Here is a 25,828-nt window from a genome sequence, read left to right as displayed (position 1 = left end):
CTGAGGCGCGGCCGGCCATTATATAAGGCCCGTCTCCTTGGTGACGACGTGAAAGGCTTCCGTGGGAGCAACGCCGGGGAGGGGAAAGACGGCAGTCGCGGGAACCGCTTGGCAGGAGGAGACACCGCTCCCCGCCCCACTGCGGTGAGTTAGGGGGCCGTTGTAAGGATTGCGAGGCGGCCTTTTAAGTTTATTTCTGACGAGGGGGCGAATCAGACCTCGGAGGACTTCGACTCCCAGTGTGCATTGCGGTGCGCTGCCGCCGGTATTGGGAAGCCTCGGGTGCCGCGTTGCATAATGGGGCTTGTAGTCTATAACAGCGGTGCTTTCCCTTCAGGCTCCTTTTAACTTTTAAAATTGGGGCGCTTTGGGCTGGGAAGGGGGTCGTGTGCGAGAGAGAAGTGTCTCCCTTGCATTCCTCCCCTCCTTCTCTCAGCCCTCAGCAGCATCCTATGGCCACAGGGGGCATGACACCCCAATCCCCACCCAAGGGTGCCCGCACCATTGAGACCCTTCAAAACTTTATTCTCGCCTCCCCCAAAAAAACAGGGACCCAGGGAAGTCGGGGCGCCTCTGCGCATATGCTTTGCTATGAGACAGTGAAGCAAGGGTCTGAGAGCCCCTCTGAGCGCATACAGAGTTCAGTCCAAACACCCAGCTCATGTTTTCAACGGCTCGCTTCTAAACCTGCCCTTCCTTACTTTGATTTTAAGCCACACTGGCATTTTTAAAATGCTCGGGGTGGAGTGGGGCATCTGCATTGAAACAGTGCAGTCGCTGGACGCTGAGGTGGTTGGCAGTTGATGGTCTTGATAATGATAAAATGATGATGATAGTAAGAGTTTCTCCTGCTCACTTCTGCTTTTGATGCGATTCAAAATTTGGTGAAGCTGTCATTTTTTTATGCTGGAGCTTTTTCTTTTATTCTGGTTGCAATATAACTTTGCCCATGAGGGTGCTGTTGTTTTTAAAGCAAAGGTTAAATAATAATTATGATTATTCCTATTATCATTATCATTTCCATCCCACCCATCTGGCTGGGTTTCCCCAGCCACTCTGGATGGCTGGTCTGTCCGTATTGGAATATGTCTCCTCATATAAGTAAGCCCCATTGAGTTCAGCAGGGTAAGAGGGTATGGGATTTCCACTTCAATTTAATGGGAGCATATGATTTTGTACAAATGCACAATGACTGTTTGATGATGCAAGAGTCCGCATTTAGTGTCTGTATTGCTCCGTTTTATTGTCCTTCAATTTGGGATGTTGTAAAACTTAAATATCTCTTGAGAGAAAGCGTTTTATCTCATTTTTTATCCTGCCCTTTCTCCAAGGAGCTCAAGGTGGCAGGAATGTCATCATCATCTCCCAACCCGGGATTCAGTCACATGCTGGAGGGTTGATAAATTATAGTTGATTAGGAGATATTGCACAACAAACCCATTTCACTTCAAAATCAGGACTTTCCTGCGACAAGGATGGGGAAATGCGCTGGTGTAGGCATGGGGTAATGATTGCTTGACGCGGCACAAACAAATTGTAACTAATGCTCTACAAGCAGGTCATCGGAAGCCACTGTGTAGCCTTATGAGGCTTTGCCCTCGGGTGGGAAAAATATTGCGCCCGGGAAAGGGAGATGGGAGTCAACAGACACTCAAGGAATAGTTTCGGAGAAAAAGCTTTATTTCTACTATCCATGAACTGGTAGAAGGAGCAAGTGTGATAACTCACAAAAACATGAACCAGTTCACAGTCATTTGCACAGAGTATATATTCCCCTTCCAATTTCCTCCCCTTTCTCCTCTCTCAGGAGTCCTGCCCCATGAGTTCCTCTGAGCATGAACAGAAAGCTGTCTTGGGACTCCTGGACTCTTGGCACCCTTCCCAGGAAAGGAGAGTGAGAGCCAAGGGGTCGAGGAGCCCTGGTGGTTCAGCATGTCCAAGATGTTGCAACCGAATGAGATAAGATTCAGTTCTCAGGCCTGCTCTGACAGAGTCTATTCATTAGCTTTTTGAAGCCTTCTTGTGCTGATAAAAGTAACGTTTTTTCCTATGTACCAGCATCTTGTGAGAATCCACAGAAAAGCTGTAGCTGTGGATTTTTAGAAGACAAAAGGAATTTGGGACAGTTTTGAGGCCTGGTGTGATTATTGAGTGGGGGGGGGTTGACTTCGGGCCTAGGTGGGGTCACCTGTCCTCACCTTCCTTCAACTGTACACTTTTACCTTCTCAACAACCCTGGGAGGTAGACTGCTGAAAGACGGCGATTAGCTCCTCGATTAAGCTTTACACCTGAGCTGGGATTTGAACCAAAACCTACCCACTTTTAAGACTCATGCCTGCCCCTAGACTAACATAATTTTTTCTATTTTATTTTTTTTTAAAGCATAGTTTTGTCTTGGGACATCAGCCCTCGCTCCCTGCCTCTCTAACCAGGACTTCCTCTTTTAACTTGCCGATTTGCAGCTGCCAGCTATTAGGGAAAAATGGTGCACAGAATCGGCCTCTTCCTTCTGCTGGGCCTGTCTCTTGCGTCCTTGGGAGCCTGTGGTAAGTCATCCCTCATCCATCAAAGGACGGAGTTTCGCCTCCGGATAGATTCCTTGCCGTTTCAAGCGGGTGTGAACTTGTCATGAGACTCACGAACCAGCAGTGCTTGCTCCGAAGACCACCACTTCCTGGGTCTAAGTCGGAATGGCTTTTCAGTGGCTTTAAGGCTGGGGTGGGAAGCCCCCAGTTCAGGGCGCTGATCTGCCCTCTCTCCAAACGCATTTCCCTGCCCGCTCCTTACAAGACTCCACCAATTTGGGTGGTAGCTGTAAATAGGGAGAAAATCAAAAGTACTTCCACTGAGTTGGAAAGAGCCCACTTACCCTGCTTTGGGTGTCTGATGATGCTCATTCTTTGACCCTGCGGCAGGCATACCTTTCCTTGAGACAGGAATATAGTATAATAGTGGTCTCCCTGTAAATGTTTAAACAATGTCCTTTCAACAGGGGTCAGTCTGAGGGCCATGTTTCTTCCTGAGTGGTCTTCTGGGGGCTGCTTGGTAGAGGTCAAAAGTGGGCAGAGCAGAGAATGGAAATTATATTTTTGTATTGTGCTCTACTTTCTTCTCTCTCTCTCTCTCTCTCTCTCTCTCTCTCTCTCTCTCGCACCCCTCTCTATCACTGGTATTATACGAGTTCCAGGCCCCATTCCAGCCAGACGAAAACACACAAGGAGGATCCAAAACAAGGCCAAAGGGGTTGGTGGCCTGACAGAGAAATCAGGGCGGGGGGGGGGCGTGTTGGTTGGTGTCCACTTTCAGCCCCTGCTGCTTGATGTTCCCCACCCACTAAGAAATGTAAAATTCAGGCAATATCTTACATCGGTTGTACAGTCAAATCTATTTGTTAGAAGCGATTGGTCATTGCAAAACTGCAACCGGGTTCAGCACTAGTCAATCAGGCCATCGGATCCTCCTTTCGTGTAATTATGGTTTTGTCTGACCTGTTAGAGCAAAAACAGAAACCTAATTTGTGGTATATTTATCCCTAACCACCGATAAGCAACAGATCTTTCTTCCCCACTCCTCTGAGGAGTGAGTGGGGGGAAGCAACTTGTCTCAAGAATCTCTTTCAAGAGAGATTTCCCTAGGAGAAATATACACAGAGCCTAGGGCTTGCTGATCAGAAGGTCGGCGGTTCAAATCCCCACGACGGGGTGAGCTCCCGTTGCTCGGTCCCTGCTCCTGCTAACCTAGCAGTTCGAAAGCAAGTCAAAGTGCAAGTAGATGAATAGGTACCGCTCCAGTGGGAAGGTAAACAGTGTTTCCGTGCGCTGCTCTGGTTCGCCAGAAGCGGCTTAGTCATGCTGGCCACATGATCCAGAAAAACTATGGACAAACGCCAGCTCCCTTGGCCAATAAAGCGAGATGAGCGCCACAACCCCAGAGTCGGCCACGACTGGACCTAATGGTCAGGGGTCCCTTTACCCTTTACCTTTATACAATGCACAATGAACCTTATCTTCACGTTTTCCTGGCTTCAAAGGCTGTCGGATCAATCCATCAACCTCTGATGGATGATTTGGAGGGACTGGGTCTGGCATCACTTTTGCTGCGTGGGTGTGCCAGTATCCATTCTCAGCAGATCTGCATGTCAACACCGCTCCTTCCTTGGAAGCGTCTTCGGGGTTAAAGGTACACACAGTAGGCAATAAACCCTCATGGGCACCATAAAGATTCAGTCAAGTGTAGAAGTTTACTTGACAGGTATAAAAGCATATTGGTAGCAAATATGTACAGACATTCACCACTGCTGTGGTTAAGACAGGCTTAGAGTCCAACAAGAGTCCAAGACTCACTCTCTGCTTCTCTCACCGCAAGACACAAGCAAGAGACTCGCAACAAGTTACTACAAGTTACACAGAACCTTTGTTATCAGTGCATCCTGTCACACTGTACATGTCAGTTCCCACAGAAAAGGTCCTTGCATAGACAAAAAAAACCTCAGCCTTCTGCTGCTTCTTGAAACTTCTTCTCTGTTTCTGGAACAAATGATTCACACACAGAGAGAGAATATCCAACACCCCCTCTCATTTTTACAGAAACAGTAGGAACCATGACCATGTACAAAGTGCTTACACATCACACACACTGCAAACCCCAACATCTAAAACAGTTGAGCATGTCTCTGAAAAACTAAGATTTGGTTACACAACGGCAACAGTGTTTGCTTCCTGGACATCTACCACACCAAGAAATTGCTAAACTGAAACACCATACTATGATGATGATGATGATGATGATAAATTTATTAATTATATCCCGTCCATCTGGCCAGGCCTCTCCAGCCACTCTAGGCGGCTTCCAACAAGATATTAAGAACACAACAAAAGATCTAACATTAAAAACTTCCCTAAACAGGGCTGCCTTCAGATGTCTTCTAAAAGTCAGGTATTTGTTTATTTCCTTGACATCTGGTGGCAGGGTGTTCCACAGGGCAGGCACCACCACCAAGAAGGCCCTCTGCCTTCCAGACTCCCAGTCAGGCAAGTTGGACCAGTAGCCCCCTCCAGGCTGCTACAGTACAAGTACTTGCAAACCTTACTCAAGATTCTAACAGAGTAACTTAATCTGGTCTACTCTATTAAGAAATATACAGCAATAACCAGAGCGATGCAGCTCAGAATCTACTGGCTCTGAGCTGTCCCCCTCAATCTTGACACCACTTGCTGAACACAGTTTCAGGTTAGGGCAGAGGTTAGTCCAGCAAATCTCTCCTCTAAATATTCTACACGGCATCAAAGGAGGGTGTGGGAACCTATGTTCATACTATTCCCCCCCCCCACGCTCCCTTGGGGTTGCCGTAAAATGCATGATTCATGTGGTAGCTTGTCTGAAGCTGGAAAATCTTTTAGCTCTCTTCCCCCTGCCCTATTCTATTTAAGATGGACCCCCGACGCTTTCTGTTCCTGAGGAGGTTTCACTGGAGAATGGTGGCGTGATGGACATTGCAGTGACTTTAAGGTGAGCTCTCAGGGTTTCTGATTTCTGTCCTTGAAGGTTACAGGGTGGGATGGTGGTGGTAAGAAATAAGTGTGGTTTTCAGCTCCCTATTTGCCTAATTACATCACTTCTCCCTTTGCAAAATAGCCAGAATATAGCCTCTTCTTTCTTCCTCCAGGACAAAGGTCACACCATAACATGAAAACACATGGCTCCCCCGCAAGGAATCCCTGTAGTTTACCCCCTGGAGATAAAATTCCTAGCCCCCTTAAAGAGCTAGAGTTCCCAGGATTACCCTTGAGAGACTTATTTAATAGTCAGCCCCTCTTCCTGGGGAACTCTGGGAACTGTAGCTCTGCAAGGAGAATAGAGGTCTCCTAGCAACTCTCAGCTTCTTGAACAAACTACAGGTCCCAAGATTCTTTGGGGGAAGCGATGGTAGTATAGGGACACGGGTGGCGCTGTGGGTTAAAGCACAGAGCCTAGGACTTGCCAATCAGAAGGTTGGCGGTTCGAATCCCCGTGACGGGGTGAACTCCTGTTGCTCGGTCCCTGCTCCTGCCCACCTGGCAGTTCGAAAACACGTCAAAGTGCAAGTAGATAAATAGGTACCACTCCGGCGGGAAGGTAAACGGCGTTTCCGTGCGCTGCTCTGGTTCGCCAGAAGCGGCTTAGTCCTGCTGGCCACATGACCCGGAAGCTGTACGCCGGCTCCCTCGGCCAGTAAAGCGAGATGAGCGTCGCAACCCCAGAGTCGGCCACGACTGGACCTAATGGTCAGGGGTCCCTTTACCTTCACCTTTATGATAGTATAAAGTTGGTAATGCAGATGGGGTCTTAGAAATGCTCTGCGGTTCTGCTAATGTCTCTCCTATTCCCTCCCCTCCCCAATCTTTTCCAGCACTCCGCTCAATCAGACGCTGGTGATCACGTTTAATGTTACATATTCATCCAGGGAAAATGGCACCATCGTCGAGCTGCCTGATCAAGTAAGTCCTGGAACGAACACCTGCCTTTTGGGAAAGGTACTGGGTTCAATCCCAGATAAGGCCTGGAAAGATTCCTGTTTGGAGTCCGGGAGAACCACTGCCAGCCCACGTGAATCTGGCGATGAGGCCTGGGGGCCGCTTTCCCTTGTGGGTGAGCTTCCGGGGGCCACATGGCTGTGGTGGGTGGGACCAGCAGGGGAAAATAAGTGGACCCAACTGTGTACTGCAGGCTGCATTCCAACCAAGCCAGAGTCTAATATGTGTTTATGTACACCAGCCCATATCCCTGTATAGGCAAGCAAGAGGCATCCATGCAATTTAGTTGAGCAGGGCAGTGTAGCATTAGAGTCCCACATGTGTCATGTGTTTCTATGTGCACAGCCATCTCTGTTCAGGCATTATCAAGAGATCAAGGCAAAAGCACTTGAGGAAGACATAGAGCATGTCCATTGAGGGATGTGGCCTTAGGAGAGGGGTGTGTGGCCCAGGGGAGTCCCAAGGGCCAGGCACAGTGCCCTGGAATAGTTAGTTATTTGTTTATTAAATTTGAAGACCACAGGGCAGTTTGCAACATAAAAATACAAAATGAGAACATAAAATTCAATAATAATAGCAAAAACAGACCAGAACCCCCTCCCACAAACACATTTAAAAGGATATAGAATATTAATTAGCCAAAGGCCTAGGAGAAAGAGGAATGTTTTTGCCTGGCACTAAAGATATATAACAAAGGCACCAGCCAGACCTCCCCGGGGAGAGCAGCCCACAAACTGGGAGCCACCACAGAAAAGGCCCTGTTCTCACATTGCCGTCCTCCAGACCTGTCAGGAAGAAGGGCCTCAAAAGATGATCGCAGGGTCCAGGTCGGTTCATATGGGGAGAGGTGGTCCTTGGGGAAGAAAGCAACTTCTGTTGTCTCCGTGCTTTACCAGGTAATCGTAACGGCAGGCGTAAAGAAGGTGAGCTTCCTAGTGAGAGCAAAAGAAGTTGGGCAGCTGACGGTGTATCTTCAGTCCAACTCGTCCAACCAAACAGGGTAAGCAGTTGAGTCAGCCTTTAGTGTTTTTCTATCCTTGTTACCGGAGCCATAATGCTCCTTGGAACGATTTTGGGATTTTTAAAAATTTCTTAAACTGAGGTCCACTGAGGACCAGAAATTTTCCGTTCCTACCTAATTGTTTTATGTTATGGCTTGTGAGGCAATTCTGTCCAAACCATACCCACCTGCCCTACAGTGCCTGCCTCACAGGGTTGTTGTGAAGAAAAAATGTCGAGGGAGGTGAGGCATGCACCCCAATGTGAGCTCTTTGGGGGAAAGGTGGGATATACGAAATGCCAGAATGCAGTTGATATAATATTGTATCATAACATTTATATACTGCTTGGCTGACAAAAAACAAACCTCAGAACAGTTTGCAAAAAGACTAAAACCATGAAGTCATAAGTAAAGACGTTAAGAGCAACAATTCAAAATTAAAATCGAGGGTAACCTAAAGGCCAAATTAAGAACACATTTTTTTTTTGTCTGCCTGAACAGGCAGAGTAAATTAGGAGGCAGAGTAAATTGGGAGATGCTTGCTAGTATGGAAATCTGCTTTTAAAAAAACCCCAAACAGATGTTTATCCCAGACAGTGCTCCATTTGAGGCCGCCCCCTCTGCCCTAAATTTGGCAGGCCCCTCCCAAGAGAAACCTATAGGGGTTTGCTCTTCCCTGTCTTTGAAATGGACTCTGAAGTCTTCCATCCCACTGGCTCCAGGATGAGCCTCCTTGAGCCCGATGGCTTTTAAATGCCAGAGTTGATCATATAATGGATTGTGCTGTGAGCTTCCCTTTGGTGACCTGCTGCCCCTCCCTCTCCCGCAGGCCCAGAATCCGCTTCCTCGTGATCCACAGCAATGCAGTGAGGATCGTGGACCAGGTGATTGGCTGGATCTACTTTCTGGCTTGGTCAATCTCCTTTTACCCCCAGGTGTTCGAGAACTGGAGACGGAAAAGGTAAAAAGGAAGCAGAGGGGTCTTGCTTTTGGGGTGCCCATGATAACATTTCCCAGATTTCCAAAAGGTTGGGGACCCCATGCATAAGCTAAAATACAATTCCCGCTCCCTTCTAGCTACCACTAGGGGGAGATCGCATATAGAAAAACAACTTTTATTTTTTGCTGTACAGACTTGCTTGTTCCTCCTTTGTCCCGTTTTCTCCTGGACACAGCAACTTTTGCCTCCCTTGAAGGATCAGCCCCACAGCCACTGCGTCCCCCTCTCAGCTTCTCCTCTGGCCTCTGACTTTACAGCGGACCCCTCCTCCAGGCTTCATTCAGTCTTAAAATCTCTGCAGTCCTAAGGTCTAGGAACTTGACATTCTAGCATTGGTTGAGCAGACAGGCAAGTTCAGAGTTGGCTGTCACTGTGAGACATCGACGATGCACAGCTCTTGGAAGCTAGCCGATGGCATTTTCCCTGTTGGGTCAAAAGACTGCCTACCAATGTGTACATTTGAATAACCTTTTGATTGATCTGAAAGGCCACCTCTTGCCCTACAGACCCTCTCAGGTGTTAAAATTGAGGGAAGGGGGTCCCTGTTGCTTGTTCCACCACCCTCAGAAGCTCAGGCAGCAGTCCAGAACATTCTCTCTGGAGGCCCCAAAGTCAAATAACTCCCTCCCTATTCAGGTGGCTGACACCTTCAAGATAGTTTCTGGCCAATGCAGAAGGCTCCTCTTTACTCTGGCCGTTGTCACCTGAGATGCATATGGTTTTAGTGCCCACCCTGTTGCTGTGAATGTAAGTTGTTCAAAACAGTCCCTTGATCCTGTATTTTAATTTTTTTTACCCATTCTGGGTCCTTAGAGTGAAGGGTACGTAACAAATTTAAAATACTAAGTAGCAATAATTTTCTTTCTTTTTTAATTTTTAATTTATACATTTCAGATTTATACATTTCATTGATTTTACAATCATTCTGACTTTTCAAAACTTGACTTTCTTCCCCCACTTTCTGTGGTTCTTTAAATTTATTTTTAATACCTTCGGCATATCCAAATTAACTGAATTTGTTCATTTACTCATCTTCTTTAAATATATACTCTTAGGAAACTGCCAATGGTTTTTATCTGTTACAATTTATTCAATAAACCGTTTCCATTCTTTTATAAAAATGTTTGTTGTCTTGATTTCTTATTCAAGAAATCAAGTCGTAATAATTTTCTGGGTTTTTATTCCCTGCCTCCTTCCAGTGTCGTGGGACTCAGTTTTGACTTCATTGCCCTGAACCTTACCGGCTTCATTGCCTACTCGGTCTTCAACGTTGGCCTCTTCTGGGTCAAATCTGTGAAGGTAGGTGGGGACCCCTCTCCTTCCTTCCACTGGGGCTTGGCCATTGCCTCATATTCCCAGTTCTGACCAGCAGCCGCCTGCCTCCTTAGGAGCAGTTCCTGCGCTCCTATCCCAATGGTGTGAACCCGGTGGACAGCAATGACGTCTTCTTCAGCCTCCACGCTGTCGCTGTGACTCTCCTCATCATCTTCCAGTGCCTGATCTACGAGGTGAGCTTGGACCCTTCAGATCGCTCTCTTGGAAGCTCTTTTGAGGGCTAAGATCGTACGCCTGCGCCTTTTCTGACTGCCGGCATGCCATCTATATTGGTTTAACTCAAAGGAAAAGCTTTTTCATTTTAGAAATCCTTTAGAAACATAGGTAGCCTTGTAGAGTTGGATCATTGGCCCATCTAGCACATTGCCTGCACTGGCTGGCAGCAGCTCTTCTAGGGTTTCAGGCAGGGGTCTCTTCTGGCCCTCCCTGCCTCGGTTCGAACCTGGACCTTCTGTGGGCTCTACCACTGAGCCACAGCCCCCTTCCTCCCGCCCAAAATAAAGCAGGATGCTAGTCCTCATGGTTCCGACTTAAGAGCAGATTTAAAGATGAATGCAAGAAAGTGACTTAGGGTTGAGTGAGACCATCTAGCTCCGTGTCTACACTGACTGGCAGCAGCTCTCCAGGGTTTCATACGGGGGCATTGAATCTCGGACCTCCTGCCTGCACAGCAGATTCTCTAACCACTGAGCCAGGACCCAAAGAAACCCTCCGCCCAACGTGCCAACTCCTGGTTCTGCATATCTCATTTGTAAGTTGTTTATGCTGATGATCTGGCCTTTCAGAGAGGGACCCAGAAGGTCTCCTGGGTGGCCGTTGGCTTGCTCATCTTCGCCTGGCTCTTCGTCTTCGCCACCTTGTCCGTGGCCGCTGCCGGGAAGATCACGTGGCTGGCCTTCCTTTTCTACTTCTCCTACATCAAGCTGGGCGTCACCCTTGTCAAATACTTCCCCCAGGTAAGTGGGGGGGGGGGGTTGCGACGCGTTCTGAGTTTCATGGCTGGGCTTCGCCTCTGTCTGTCATCAAGCCTCTGTCTCCTTTCTTAATTTCCATACCAAACAATATTATGAAAGTACAGTGCAGGCAGCAACCGCTTTAGGCGTGTCCCATATGCGTGTGACCGTGCGTACACGCCGAACCCGGAAATGACCCCAAAACATCACAAAAAGGGGCAGAGGGGGTGTTTGCAGGCTTTTTAAATGGGTGTCCCAATAATAAGCAATTTCACACAAGCACACAGTGACCCAGAACGCAGCCCCTGCGCAAACAAGGAGTTGCCTATACAGTGGTACCTCGGGTTACAGACGCTTCAGGTTACAGACTCTGCTAACCCAGAAATAGTACCCAGAAATAGTAAGAACTTTGCTTCAGGTTGAGAACAAAAATCGCGCAGTGGCAGCAGGAGGCCCCATTAGCTAAAGTGGTACCTCAGGTTAAGAACAGTTTCAGGTTAAGAACAGACCTCCAGAACGAATTAAGTTCTTAACCCAAGGGACCACTGTAATACTGATTAGGGTATAAATATAAACATGACTATCCCCTCCCCACGAGCAGAATTCAGATTACACAATATACGATTAAGAATCTATTTAACATAATCATCTGATATACAATGATATAAATTACTACTTTTTCCTTTACAACTTTCGTGGTTTACTATAGCCTGACGTCAAAACAAATAACGCCATTTAACTAGATCCACGTGTCATTTTCCTTAATTCACCTCACCCTCCTTCAGTCGGTCCCATTTTCCCTTTAAAAAGACACCATTTGTATGTAGCTGGGCCTGATCTACCAGAAAACCAGTGCCAGCCTACCAAAAACTCGTCCTTTGAAGCTTGGGAGACCATCTTCCTTCCCAGTGGGAGTCCCTTTGCCCTGATACCTTCTCCCTCCTTTTTTAGGCTTACTTGAATTTCCGCCGCAAGAGCACCGAGGGCTGGAGCATCGGAAATGTTTTGCTGGACTTCACGGGAGGCACCTTCAGCCTCCTTCAGATGTTCTTGCAGTCTTACAACAATGGTAATTATTATTTTTATTGATAAATTTATTAGCCGCCTTCTTTTCAATGCAGCAACTCAGAGACTTACAAAAAAAAACCCTACTGTACATACATATGTTAAAACCAGTGGGGGAATACAATAAAACATCCCACCCCATCAAAAAAGCCATGGACAGTTCAAAGGGGCTGGTTAGAAAGGAATGCATGTCACGTGACACCTGAAGAGGGCACCATGTGAGCCTTTTTGGGGAGAGCATGCCACATACGGGGAGCCACCATTGAAAAGGCCCTGTTCTCGTGTTGCCGCCCTCTGGACCTCTCGCAGAGGAGGAACACAAATAAGGGCCTCAGAATGATGATCACAGGGTCCAGACAGGTTCATATGAAAGGAGGCAATCCCTGAGGTATTGCTGTCCTGAGCTGTTTAAGGCTTTATAGGTCAAAGCCAGGACTTTGAATTGGGCCTGGAAACTAATTGGCAGATAGTGCAGTTGGGCCAGGATGGCATTATATTCTCACACTGTCTTGCCCCGGTGAGCAATCTGGCTGCTGAATTTCCTCACCATCTTGAGAGGCAGCCCCATGTATAATGTGTTACAGTAATCTAACCTAGAGCTAAGCAAGCTTGATCAAGCCAGAGGTTTGTCCTCCACAGTTCTGTTTTTTTCTGATACTGACCTTTCGCAAGAATCTAAAGATGGGCAAGGAGGTAGATGATCTTCCTCATATGCTGCTGTACACAGAGCATGAATGGGGAGCAACCTGTGGTCCTCCAGATATCGCTGGCCCCTATCACCCATGCTAGGTGAAGCTGATGAAAATATTGGTATTTACTGTATTTTTCGCCCCATAGGACGCACTTTTTCCCCTCCAAAAATGAAGGGGAAATGTGTGTGCATCCTATGGGGCGAATGCAGGCTTTTGCTGAAGCCTGGAGAGCGAGAGGAATCTGTGTGCACCAACCCCTCTCGCTCTCCAGGCTTCAGGAAGCTATCGGCAAGCCTTGCGCACCCGGCGGGAGGTCCCGCCGGGCGCGCGAGGCTTGGGGCGGCAGCCTGCAGCCCGCGGAGCCCTCCGGAGGGTGCCCCGTGCTTCGGGCAGGTGTGCGCAAGGCTTGGGGCGGCAGCCACGGCTGGGGGGTGAAATAATTTTTTTTTATTCTTCCCCCCCCCCAAAAAAAACAAGATGCGTCCTATGGGCCGGTGCGCCCTATAGGACGAAAAATACGGCACTTTTTGCCATCTTTTATTATTTTGAATGATTGTCGCATTTATTATTATACTAATATGCTATTCACTTTGGGGGGCTGTCTTTGGGCCACGAAGCAGTGAATAAACAAACCCTTAAAAACCCCGTAATCCTTTTCCATTCTTGAAACTTCTGCGCTGGGTTTAGTCTTCCTCTAAAGCGGCAGAGCCCCATCTGACCCTCTCATTCCCTTGCATTTATACACTAGGCCTAAGCTACTGCCCACTGCCCCATCTTGTCAGGGTGAATTCATACTGTGATGTCCCCACCCTCTTTTTTATAAAAACCCAATTATCTGCTTAAGCAGCTTGGGGCAGAAATCCTTTTTCTTTCTGTTGCACTCCTTTTAAGACATTTATAACAGGGATGGGACATTCCAGGCACCACATACCATTGATGGTGGGGGGCACAGGGACAAAAGTGGGCAGTCCCAGGTGTGTTACCTTTTACACAGAACGCTGCATTCCAGCACCGCAAGTCTGCAGTTTATAGAAACAGGCGCCCTGCCATCTAAGCAAACAAGTCCTCCTCCTCCTTTGTCCCATTCTGCCTAGGCAAAAGTGCTTCAGCAGAGGGGTGGAGCAGGGCTGCTTGAAGAGTGCCCTGGGGAAGAGTCCCTGGTGGCTAGACAGAGCCCTAGAGGACTGCATTGGCCTGGAGTTTCCCCTACTCTGCTTTTAGAAACCACAAAATATGATTGGGTTTGGGGGGGAGGTGTGTGTGTGAATCTGTCGAGGGATGCCTTGTGTGAACATGCAGGCTATTTTTATTCTTTGCCCTTTCAATTATTATTATTTGCCCTCCCATCAGATGTCAAGGAAATAAACTATCTGACTTTTAGAAGACATCTGAAGGCAGCCCTGTTTAGGGAAGTTGTTAATGTTTGATGTTTTATCGCTTTTTTATTATTAATATTCTGTTGGGAGCCACCCAGAGTGGCTGGGGAAACCCAGCCAGATGGGCGGGCTATAAATAAATTATTATTAATTATACATTTTGGTATATCAGCTTTTCATTGTATGACCCCCAAGTTTCAGCTTCAGGTGGACAGGAGGGGTACAAATTTGGATAAGCTTTCGTGTCCCTTCCTCTTCTATCCTTTAATCTTTTCTCTACTTACTCTGTCGCTGATACACAATCTGTATTGTGTTTCTTCCCTGCTTTGCTTTTCAGATGAATGGCGGCTGCTTTTTGGGGACCCCACCAAGTTTGGGCTGGGCCTCTTCTCCATCATCTTTGACATTGTGTTCATCGTCCAGCATTACTGCTTGTACCGTCCCCAAGAATACGAGACTTTTGATTAACCATCCGCCCTGCTGGGACGCTCCCTCTGTGCTTGCCTTCGCCAGCTGCGCTTCCTTGAGGTGGACAACGCTACGGGAATCAGACTTGGTTGTCTGAAAAGCACAGCGACTCCGACCTATTCCTCACGTGGACTTGGTTACTACAAACCTCATTTTGCTGCTCCAAATCGCCTTCCGGTGCCTTAATGCCTTCTGAGACTGCAGCACAACTCCTGCAGAGGGAAATCTCTTGGGGGCTTTTCAGGCAAGTGGTGCTCACAGCTGCTTCAGAAGGAAGATGGGGTTACTTCTTCCTCTCCAGCTGTTTACGGCTACGAGTATGGGCCATTATCTTGCCATCTAAAAGTTTGCAGCTGCCTGCAAGGAAGGAGAAAAGGGTCGCTTCTCTGAAGGAATCCATGCCACGATCCAAACTACTTATATACTTGAAGGTTATTTGTGCCACAGACGCATGTCTTCCTTTGGGTTGGGGGAAGAGGAAGGAAAACGGGTTCATGGAGGTTGCTTTGAGTCAACCTTTTCCTTCCCTTATTAGCTTTGCTGTTGAGATGAAGAACTGGTGATCTGGCCTTTTTCAAATAAAATAAAAACAACTTTGTACAAGGGCGGTCTGACTCAAAACTCATCCAGCAAAACCTGAAGCGGTGTGGTTGTGACTGATCAAAGCAGCCTTTGGTTAGTCTCCAGCCGTGGGGCAAAGCGGCTTATATTGGGGAAGCGCTGTCACTTGGCAAAGTGCAGCATTCTCTTCACGGCATCTCCAGGTCAGGAAGGGGAGAAAAGTTCCCATACTGGAGAGGGGTGGGCAGTGGAAACTCTTGAACTCGCTCCCACGGGAGACAGTGATGGCCCACCAACTTGGTTTGCTTCAAAAGAGGAATAGACGTATTCATGGAAGCCGAGGCCATTGATGGCGCTGCTCTGCCTCCACAGTCAGACGCAGCTATGCTTCTGAGAATCAATTGCTGGAAACAGCAGCAGGGGAGAGGGCTCATGTGCCCAGGTCTTGCTTGCATGTTTCCCAGAAGAGGCACCTGGTTGGCTCTTGTGAGACCACGATGCTGGATTAGATGGGCCATTGGCCCCCTCCAGCAGGCCCTACTCATGTTCACTGTGGTTGCCTAAATCAGGGGAGGGAGGAAATCATTGGCCATGCTGCCTGTGGCTGCTAAGAGTTGGAGAGCACCCAACTTATACGCCTTCCCATTCTCCTGCAGTGAGAACAAAGCAACGCTTGTGGAACCACTTCTTCAAAGTTGGCTCTTGTCCTCCAACGCTTAACACGTCAACGAAAGCAGTGACAGAAATACATTCCAGACAGAAAATCCAGCTTCCTTTTATTGTGTAAAATGAGACGCAGCAGAGCTGTACAGTTGCTTGCTCCCCTCCCTTACAAAAAAACGAAACAGTTGAACATGCAAGCCCCACCCCACCCTGCCAAGGCTTCCTCACGGAAGCCTGCCAAAAGAGAGGAAGTCCCTAAACTACCTTGGCATCATCAAAGTACAAAATGCAGTGATTTAAGAGGCATCTAGTGGTATTTGACAAGACTGGCAATTTCTTTTCAGCTTGAAGGTTAACATCACTGAAGTAAAATCAGCACAAAAGTGGAATAGCAGTAATATACTGAAATAAGTTAGAGGTACAAACTTTGCGGGGGAGGGAGAGAGAAGGGCTTATTTACAGTGGATTTTTTAAAAAAAAAAGTAATGTGGACCGTTACATTTAATACAAAAACTGTGATTGGAAGCAAATTCCAGAAAGGCCGTATACAAGATCAATCAAAATGGGTGTACTAGGATAACCTGCTGGAAGAGTGTGGCAGGGAGATGCCTTCAGCCCTCTAAAAGATCCAGACCACTTGCCCTTTGAACAAACTTCACAAATGCAGCTATTCCCTCAAGCAGGTATGGGAAGACAATTCTGGGGGAGCGATAGCCCTCCCAAAGCATGATTTAAGGCTTCTGCCCCAGAAAAAGACCCAGTGTGACCGTGGGGGACCTGTGACCTTCCAGGTCTTTTGGGGGACCCCCAGCTCTTATGACCCCAGTCCCTTGGAGCAGGGATGATGGGCGTTGGAATGCAACAGGCTCCCTGATCTCAACGGAGATAAACATGGAAGAGAATCAGCGAGGTTTCCAGTTACAAGACAGGTGCCCCCCCCACGGGCACCCAGAGGGGTTGAACTCCCAGCTGCCTTCAGCCAGCATAGCCAAGTCAGGGATGACGGGAGCTGGAGTCCAGTGAAATCCAGGGGGCCACAGGTGAGCCACCCCTGATTAAAATAACTCTAGCGTAAAAGGTCTATATTGTTATCATTTTACAGTTCAGCACTTCCAGTCCAGGGTGCCACTAATCTGCCACGTACAGGTTGAAAGGGGACTCGCACACGGCGCTTTGGCACAACCAAAGGTTTCAGCTTAATCTGTGCATCCCAAGTGTCAAGAGTAGGTTTGGACTCTCTCTCCTGTGGGCTGTATTTGCTATCTTATACCTAAGCTTTAGAACTAGAATGAGGACACACACACACACAGAGGGAACGAGGTTATTTACAAGAATGCCTTTGCTATAAAAATTGAAATGTGGGCTTTCTGCAAAATGACAAGTCTTAAGAGCCTTTGGTGTTTAAGCCACAAAGAGTTTCCTGGGACGCATTTTATGTTAGAGGACACTCTAAAGGAGCTAAGGTACTGGAGCTTGTAAAACTGTCCCCTGTCCCCCCCAACCCCCATATCCCACCCCACTCCTTCCCCCTGGTTGTATGATGAAGGCTCTCTAGGCTTGGAACTCAGCCAGCATTAGGAAGAGAAATTCACCAGGAGAAGCTGGATGCCGTCCATTTGTGCAAGAGAAGGTCCGGGCAGGTTACATACAAGGGTCGGTCCTTAAGCCAAAACATTTCCCTGCACAGCTGGTATCAGTGTCGCCACCCAAGGGAGCACCTCGCTTTGACCCCTGCTGGATTGGAGTGGGGAACCAGGGGCCCTCCAAATGTTGCTAGACTCCAGCTCCCAGCAGCCTCAGCTGAAGGATCACTCCAGCAACACCTGGAGAGGCAGGGAATACAGGATCCCCACGCCCATCCATAGCTGCTGATCCTGCCAGGTCAAACTGCTACTGTACTGGTGCCATTTTTAGTACAACCAAGAGGGGGGCAAGTCTCTCAACAAAGATGGCACCTCCTTTGTGGAAGGGATTTTCTGCACTGGGGGGGGGTGTGTGCAGCAGTCTTCCAAGCCCAGCTGGCTGTGGTCCGTGATCAGCATCCTGCCCACCCTGTTTGAAATTATCCATTCCCCCCCACCAACTCAATGGCACGGTTAGGACATCATGGACTCCCGCACAGCTTTCTGTAGGGAGTGCCTAGTCACCAGGAGGCGGACCACTTCCTCGTTCCTCTTGGTCAGCCTCTTCCGGGCTTGGTCGTGGGTCACCATTGTCATATCCCAGCCGTTCACCTGCAATACATTTGCAGCATCGCTTGAGGAAAGGCCCAGCACCAATTCAAAGCAGACTAGGAGCAGGAGGACAGCCAACCGAGGGGTGTTGGCAGTCAGAAGCTGGGAGCCAGTTCCTAATGCCCCACATCCAGGGGTGGCCTCTGCCTGCACATGCAAGTTCTGTTTCACCACCACTACCATCACCCACAGACCTCAACAAATCTGGGTGAAAACGCTTCTGAAAACAAGAGGCTACCACCACAATCTTTGTGGCAGTGATGAGGGTGCTTTAATCTTACTCTTACCCGATTTCTAGTGAGCTTCATGGTGTGAGTGCGGCGGATGTTAGTATCAGGCTAGAATTCTCCATGCTGCTCTTTATTACATTGGCATCCCATCTCTCCTCTGAGGAGCTCAAGGTAGCGTACAAGATTCTTGCGCTGCCATTTATCCTTGCAACAACCCGGCAGGGCACATAAGGCTGTGAGTGACTGGTCCAAGGTCCAGCAATGAGCTTTCTGGATCCTGATCCAATAATCTCGTGGGTTCTAGTTTTAAACATGACTCCTCCAACTTTTTTCTAACCTGTACAGCCCTAAATGCAGGGGAAGAGCTGTAGCTGAGTGGTAGAGCATCTGCTTTGCATCTAGAAGGTCACAGGTCCAATCGCTCATCTCCAGGTATAGAGCGAGGAAATGTCTGAAACTCTGGAGAGCCAGTAGATGGGGAAATGATCAGTATATGACAGCTTCCTATTTAAATCACCCCTTAATTAAGAATCAGGAGGACTGGAGTCTTGGTTTTGTTTCTAGGGGTTCCTTTGTGAGGAAGAGGGGGATATAAATTAAATAAATAATAAAACAGCAGCTCAGTGTTTGAGCATCTGCTTTGTATGCAGAAGGTCCCATGTTTAATCCCTAGTTTAATCCCCTTGCCTGAAGCCCTGGAGAGCTGCTACCAGTCCGTGTAGACATTAATGAGCTAGATATATACTCAGTATATATAAGGCAGCTTTCTGTGTTTTTGTTTTGCCTCGTAAGGAAGGTCTTCAGCAACTTAATTCACAGGATGGAGTGATTAAAGCTTTGAGTCCATAAAAACAGACCACTCAGAAAAGTCACTAGCGTGGTGTAGCAGTTAGGATGTTAGGCCTGCACCTGAGAGACCAGGGTTCAAATCCCCACTCATCCATGGAGCACACTGCGCCAGTCACGACCTCTCAGCCTAACCTCCCACACTTTAAATGGGAAAACTTAGTAGCTGGAAAGCCTGGCAGTGGAAGAAATCTGGGACGCCCCCCTGCTTCTTCTTAAACCAGTCTGGGATTTACCTGCATGATCTTGTCTCCGACCTGGAGGCCGGCCACTTCGGCAGGGCCACCTTCCGTCACTCTGGTCACATAAATGCCCTGAGAGGAGAAAAAGACGGACTGCATAAAGATACCACCATGGAGGTCCCCCACTGGACATGCACATGAAATGAAAACTGGAGGTGGGGAGGTGGTTCCAGGCTCATTTTGTGACAAGGCCCTGATCCACTTGCACGATCGGCTCTAGATGACTTCGTTCACTGGTGGGAAACCTTCAGGAGCCAGATGCAGCCCTCCATACTTCTCGATCAGGCCCTCAGGACTCTTCCCCAGGCCACAACCCTCACCAGCCCTACTTCATACCCTCCTTGCGGGCTTTTGCCTGGGTGAAAATGTGCCCTTGAACTCTGATCATGCCTCTCAACTGTCTGGACGGAGGGTAGAGAGGGATGCGTGACTGAGGCAGAAATTAGCCTGCCATACAAAAAGTAAAAATTGCATCCCTGCCCATGTGGCTCTCAGAAGGTTGCCCAGAAGTGAGGGTGTCTGAGAAAGATCCCTTTGGCTTACTGCTTCTGGGAGGCACCTCTGTGAAGAGCTTTCTGCTTCTCTGCTCAGTGACAGGAACTGAGGTGGAGAGAGGAAGGCTTCAGCCAGTGGACTCTCTGCTAAGCGACTCCAGACAGCCACCCTCCAGACGGGCCTGCACATGAGTCAAGCTTATAAAAGCCAGGGCCAAATCCTTTGTCCTCCCTGCTCGTTCATCCTCAGAGCCACCTGACATCCTTGTACCAGGGCTTTTGTAAGTTCCATCAACTGAGTCTTTTGATCGCACAAGCCCACACAGCCCTGCAAGTTGCTAGTCTACATTGAAACAGTCCATCTGTTGTCTACACATACCCAGTTACACTTGTGGCATAAAAGAAAAAGGAGTAATTGCCATTTTCTTCTTCCACAGTGGGGAAGATGAAGGTTCCCCCAGGCCTTTCCTATCTGGTTGCTTGGGGAGACTCCTTCTTTCCCAAGAACAGGCCAGGTGAGTGGATCATGACCAGTCTGCTCCAAAGAAAGCCGATCAAACAGACAAGAGTTGGCATGCCCGGAAGTCTCCTGTTACACTGCCAGTCTTCTCTACAGCCTGTAGAAATTGCCACCCCCTCAAAAAGGCTCCCTGCATGATCAGCCTGGCTCCAGACCAAGAGTGATCTTTTCAGGGTGGATTTGAGCAACAGCAACAGAGGCATTTTTGGACGCAATCAGGATCCAGCCACACTCTGCTGCTCAAATCACGCCAAGGCCAGACCTACACGAAACCAGCCCAGGGGCCTTTTAAGGCCATCGAGATCCTGACCTTGTCAGTCTTGTCCTCCGAGAAGGGATTCTGCGTGGGGTCCTGGTCAATGCCGCCTCCAATGCTGAAGCCCAGGATTAGGTTTTCGCCCTGGCGGAGCTTGTGGATTTCGACCCTTTGCTGAAAGGGAAGGGAGAGGCGAGTCGTGTGAAACGCGAGGACTCTTCGCAGGCCCACGTACACCCCTGCGGCTTGGGATTCATCCATTCTGGCTCTTGTGAGACGCTTGATAACAGGACAAAGAGGTGCTCTTGTCCAGCAATCTGGAGCCAACAAGGCCTTTATTTTAAAAAAGAGACATATGGCAAGCATGCAATGACACCATGGGTCACATCCTGCTTGCTTCAGAAAGGGAAAAGGGTTCTGAAACTGCAAAAGGGGTGGGTGGGTGTCTCAATAGGAGGTTGTGTGTCACAGTATAAAGGCCTTTGCTGTTGCACTGCCAGACACAACATCTTGCACAAAACCACCATCTGCTCTTCACAAAGCCCTGCTTCCCATCTGCCCCCCCCAAAAAAAGCAGAAGAATTTTTCTCTCTATCCCATCCTTAACTACAAAGAGCAACTGAGCCAGCTATGCGTTTTTCTAAACCAAAGCAGCTTCATCTGAGCCCAGCGTGGGATTTGGTGGGGGCAGAGGAGCCCTCAGCAGTGATTGGTTGACCTGCCCTTGTGTCACAGAGGGAGCAGAAAGGAGAGACAGACAGCTCAGAAGAGCCTTGCAGGATTGGACCAAATGCTCTAACACAGGGGATGGCAGGGGAGTAATTTGGGAAAGGAGGGTTGGAAGGAAGGAAGAACAAACCACAGGAAAAGGGAAATACTTTTAGGGAAGGGCAGTAGTTTAGGGTAAAGATTAGGGTAATCTGCCAAGGCTTGGGCCGCAGGGATTTTTGGAAACAAAAAGCCCCCATCTTCCCAGAGCGTGCCTTGCTCCCATTCTTTCTATCCAAGGTCATTTCCTCGGGGGTCAAGAACGGCCAGTTCTGAAATGAGGGGAAGCATCGGATTTCACCCGTGTAGACAAGCACCCTTTTATTGGAGACGGGGGTTATGAGCTCATTGAGGGGGGAAAGAGAAAAGCACTTTCAGAAAGAGAGAGATAAAAGGCGAGAGAGACCAAAGGGAAGACAGCCAAACAAGGCAGAATGGCAGCAGTGACTCCAGAGATAGCGTTAAGTGGCTCGCTGCCTCGTGAGATGGACAAAAGGTTAGAGGGGATGAAATGGCACCATCACTTGGCATTTTTATTGGACAGGTCTAAAGCCAAGTGGGCTCCTGCCTTCAGGGAACAGTCAATTTCAGTTTTAAAATGAAAACCGTCAGCGTTTCTCTCTCATGATCACAGAGCTGAGCAGGGGTGGCTGAACTTGAGAGGCTCCTGATGGCATTGGGTTGTCCCGCCATTCATTCCTGACCCCCTGGTCCTGCTGGCTAGGGCTGAGAGAAGTCGATACCACACTCCCTGAGGGGCACAGCTTTGCTACCCTCAGAGCGGAGGAATCCCAGATCTGTTATGGCAGGAGTGGCTAACTGTGGCACCCCCAAACACCAAGGGAGAGGAATGATGGAAGTTCTGATCTGGCAACATCTGGAGGGCCGCGCGTTCCCTGCCCCTGACAACAAAGAGTTGATTCCTGGAGTAGAGAGGGGAATTGTAGAAAAGAGCAGCGTTGACGTACTCCCAAAACCCTTCAGCCAATGGTCAGGCATACCTGGAGCTCAATAACATCTGGAGGACTACCTTGTAGGGGACAGCGAAACCCAGATGTTTAGGGGAAGGGGGTGCAAAAATACACAGACCCGGACCAATGCTGAGCTTTCGGCTGCAATGCTTACTATGCATCCTTACTTGGAGGGGTGAAGCCTCACTAAACCAAATGACACTGACTTCCAAGTAAATCTGGGTAGAATTGCACTTGACTTCTGGGAACAAGCCTCACCCCGCCTCTTATGACTGTTATTTCTGGATTGCTTCATACCATGAGATAAGATAATGCCACGCTCTCTCCATCTTCAGCACTTTCAGACAGCATTCATGGCCTGTTAGAAAAGCAATCAGAAAGGCTCCTTCCAGTGCTTTCACCCCCGGTATCCCTTCCACACCCCAAATTCTTATGATGCATGACTAATGCGCTCGCTCTCTGTGAGCTCAGTGGGGTGTAGCAGTGCAGAATGTCAGACCAACAAGGCTTGGGTTACAATCTCCATTCACTGGGTGACCTTGGGCGAGTCCCTCTTGCGTTCTCATCTTAATCGACCACACGGGGCCATTGTGCACCCCATTTCACCTACACTGCCCTGAGGAAAGCAGGGACATAAATGCAATGAACAAGTGCCAGTTTTCAGCAAACCTCATCTTTTCAAACCCTTTCTTCCACTGTTGTATTCCACATGATCAGGAGATACACCACATGCCTACTACGGACTTCTCCAAGCTGTTTCCCTCCAGATGTTCTGGACTAGGGGCTGTTGGGAGTTATACTCCAAAACCTCCAGAGGGCACCAGGTTGGGGAAGAAAGGTCCACAATGTTTTCTGCTCTGTTTGCATTCAAAAGCCACTCCCTGAACTTCACAGCTGCCCCATTCTTTGGGAAACGGGATTTCCAGGGCCAAACTTTCCCCACCACACCCATACTCTACCAGTCTGTGCCATTCACCTTTTTTTTAAAAAAAAAATCACCATTGGACTTGTAAGCACTCAGGCTAGACAAGCCATTATTGACTCATCCATGTGTTTTTCCAGGTTTCCTGTCAAGGTGCACTCATCAAATACCCCAGACCTTAGGCTAAGGAGAGGGTGTTATGGTGGAGGGAGCAGGTTATGGGCCAGGCTACCCTGAGGGTTCTCTCTCTCTCCCTGTACCAGACGGCAACAAAACACACACATACACGTTATGCTTATTCAGTGCCCTGACGACAAAAAGAGCATTTTTCACTCCTCCCAGCTATTTGCTCAACCAGCCATGAATCACCAACCACTCCCAAAGGAGACTGAACCGATCAGATGGAATCGAACAGATCTAATCTAAGGGAGACTGGCGGCCAGAGGGAGGGCAAGGTTTGGAGGGTGGGGCAGGCGGAACCAGGTAAGGATAAAGCATAAAGATTTGCAATTGTGGGGGAAGGTTGGAAGTAGAAGAGAGGCACAAAACAAGGGAGAGAGATTTAAGACCCTGATCAGGCAGGGCAAGAGAGGAATTTTCCCGGAAGGAGTAAATCCATGGAATGCAAGAGCCACACACACACACACGCCTTCTGGAACTTTTAGCCAGAACACTTCTGAGATCGTGGGGGTCTGATCAACTGGTAGGGTTGGAAGAATGCAGCAGGGTTTGAGATTGGGAGTCGAGACCCCTGCTCAGCAGCTGGAGGAAGACCCCTGAATGCAGGAGACTTAACAGGCTTTTGGGGCCAGCCAGATGTTGCAGAACTGCGGTTCCCAATGGCCAGCATGGCCAACGGTCAGGGATGATGGGAGGCAGCAGTTCAGCAGCATCTGGAAGGGAAAGGAGGGGAGATAAGAGCAAATGAAGTAAGTGAGGTAATGAAATAAGGGGAGAGAGCAAGAGAGGGAAACATCCCTCGAGAGACTACAAAATTGTGGGCAGCCTCCTAATAAAGCAGAAGCAGAGAACGAATGCAGCCGTTTGGCACCTCTTCCTTGCCCAGAAATGTCGCCCACAGTGACCGTCCCACCAGGTCATTGCAAGGATTCCTATTAGGCCGGAATCAGTGCCTCAATTTGCTTGCCTTTCCACAGCCCATTCTATGGTCCCTTTTTTGTCGCACATAAACTGTAAGCAAGGAGAGTGTCTTGGAAACTCTCAAGTGCAGTGCCTTGTAAACGTCTATCTGAGATTCAATTATAGGAAAGGTCAAAGTGCTTTAGGGATAAAAACAATCTTCACTGCTATTTTTATAAATTATATGTGAAGTTCACACACATATTTGCACAATGGGTTATAGCCAACAGTAATCAGCAAGCCCATTGAAATTAAGCAACCACTAAGATGTTCTGGCAGCATTTCCAAGAGAGCAGCCAAAGAGTAGAATAACAGTGGAAAAAAAACTCCCATGAGAGGTGGCAAACTCTCCTTCCTTGGAGTTTTTAAGCAGAGGTTGGATGGCAACCTGCCATGGATGCGTTTAGCAGAAATTCCTGCACTGCAGGGGGTTGGACTAGATGACCCTCGGAGTCCCTTCCAATTCAATTCTATGCATCCATTCAAATTAAAGGAGGCAAGAAAGAGTTAGGGTTGGAAAGGAGCAGCAAAATAGCTGATTTTTCTACACACACATTCCATCCCCAACATTTTTTTTAAAAGCAGGTGAAGAAGAGGTGGGATGGGCTAAAATGCCCCCTCACCCTCTTTTTCCTGAATGAAAAAGATAGGTCTTCCACTATGCATTTCAGGGAGATTATAGTATGTTTTTAATATATCATCAATTTAATAAATTATCACCACTGTTATTACATTTTTCTTTTAATACATCAAAACCTATTTTCCTTAGCTTTTGACACTCGAGGTGCCTGCTTTGAGAACCCACTCTACTTTTTTGCATGTGAGCAGTGCTTTTTTCCTGGAGGTACTCAGGGGCACGCAGTACTGGAACCCTTTTTCCTAGAAGAAAAGCACTGACTGTGAGCTGTTTTAAACTCTTTTTAGCGGTTTTAATTGTTGCAAACCGCCCTGGGCCCTTAGGCTGAAAGGCGGGCGACAGATCGCCACCAACGAGGGTGACGTTTGTTATTACTACATTAACATAATTCCCATCCAAAGCAGATGGGTTTTATTTTAAAATCGGATTTAAATTCAATATTTCTTCCATTAGAATTGCATGCCGCTTGTGGCTGTTTTCCCCCCAAAGCGGTTTACAAAACGATTAAGAGCAACGTTAGTCACTATTGCAAATCCTTTGCTTTTCCAGTCCCCCCCTCAGCCCCATAGAGGAGAGTGAAACTGGGGGGAGGGCTGGGTTTTTTGGGGTCCCACACGGGGGGGGGCAGGGCGTCTCCTCCACTCACCACCACGGCCGTGACCGGCTGACCGGGGATGTAGGCCATGGCCCCCGCTGGCCTGGCCTCCCCGCCTCGGGCGCCGCGCCTCACTCGCTCGCCTCCCACGGAACAAAAGGCGAAGAGCGGCCCGATCCGACCCAGGCGGGCTACGAACACGCCCCCTCGGGGGATGGACACGCCCACGGCCACGCCCTCGCCGCCCGCTCGCCCCGCCCCGTGTCGCTCACGCGCCCGCCGAGGCGCCGGAGGCGGAGGCGGCACACGCCCCTTGCCCGGCGCCGCTCTCGCCATGGGCCACGCCC

General features: G+C 48.6%; 2 protein-coding genes and 1 long non-coding RNA gene across 4 annotated transcripts; 1 reads left to right on the top strand and 2 right to left on the bottom strand.

Moving 5' to 3' along the window:
- The first annotated feature begins 19 nt into the window (after nt 1–19).
- CTNS (cystinosin, lysosomal cystine transporter) lies at nt 20–16,095 on the top strand. 2 transcript variants are annotated; one of them, XM_083587949.1, is made up of 11 exons: nt 20–159; nt 2,478–2,547; nt 5,431–5,509; nt 6,390–6,477; nt 7,410–7,513; nt 8,343–8,474; nt 9,713–9,812; nt 9,902–10,021; nt 10,634–10,804; nt 11,753–11,870; nt 14,272–16,095. In XM_083587949.1, the coding sequence occupies exons 2-11, from the start codon at nt 2,484–2,486 to the stop codon at nt 14,400–14,402; spliced, it is 1,107 nt and encodes a 368-aa protein (XP_083444075.1). In that variant the 5' UTR covers nt 20–159; nt 2,478–2,483; the 3' UTR covers nt 14,403–16,095. The 2 variants fall into 2 exon arrangements, with proteins under 2 accessions (XP_083444075.1, XP_083444074.1); XM_083587948.1 differs by having other exon boundaries at nt 21–144; nt 2,464–2,547.
- Nucleotides 4,223–5,411, bottom strand: LOC310750256. The gene is made up of 2 exons (XR_014542027.1): nt 4,607–5,411; nt 4,223–4,574 (listed from the first exon to the last, which is right to left on the bottom strand). It is a non-coding gene; the product is annotated as an uncharacterized lncRNA (long non-coding RNA).
- TAX1BP3 (Tax1 binding protein 3) lies at nt 15,723–25,828 on the bottom strand. Its single transcript, XM_083588056.1, has 4 exons — nt 25,533–25,828; nt 20,503–20,622; nt 19,173–19,250; nt 15,723–17,860 (listed from the first exon to the last, which is right to left on the bottom strand). Exons 1-4 carry the CDS (start codon nt 25,815–25,817, stop codon nt 17,723–17,725), a joined length of 621 nt encoding a protein of 206 aa, XP_083444182.1. The 5' UTR covers nt 25,818–25,828; the 3' UTR covers nt 15,723–17,722.

This window comes from Podarcis filfolensis (assembly GCF_964270895.1).
Source record: "Podarcis filfolensis genome assembly, chromosome: 15".
Classification (NCBI taxonomy): Eukaryota; Metazoa; Chordata; class Lepidosauria; order Squamata; family Lacertidae; genus Podarcis; species Podarcis filfolensis.
The sequence above is the reverse complement of the archived record's forward strand: the minus strand, read 5'-3'. Positions and strand labels throughout refer to the sequence as shown.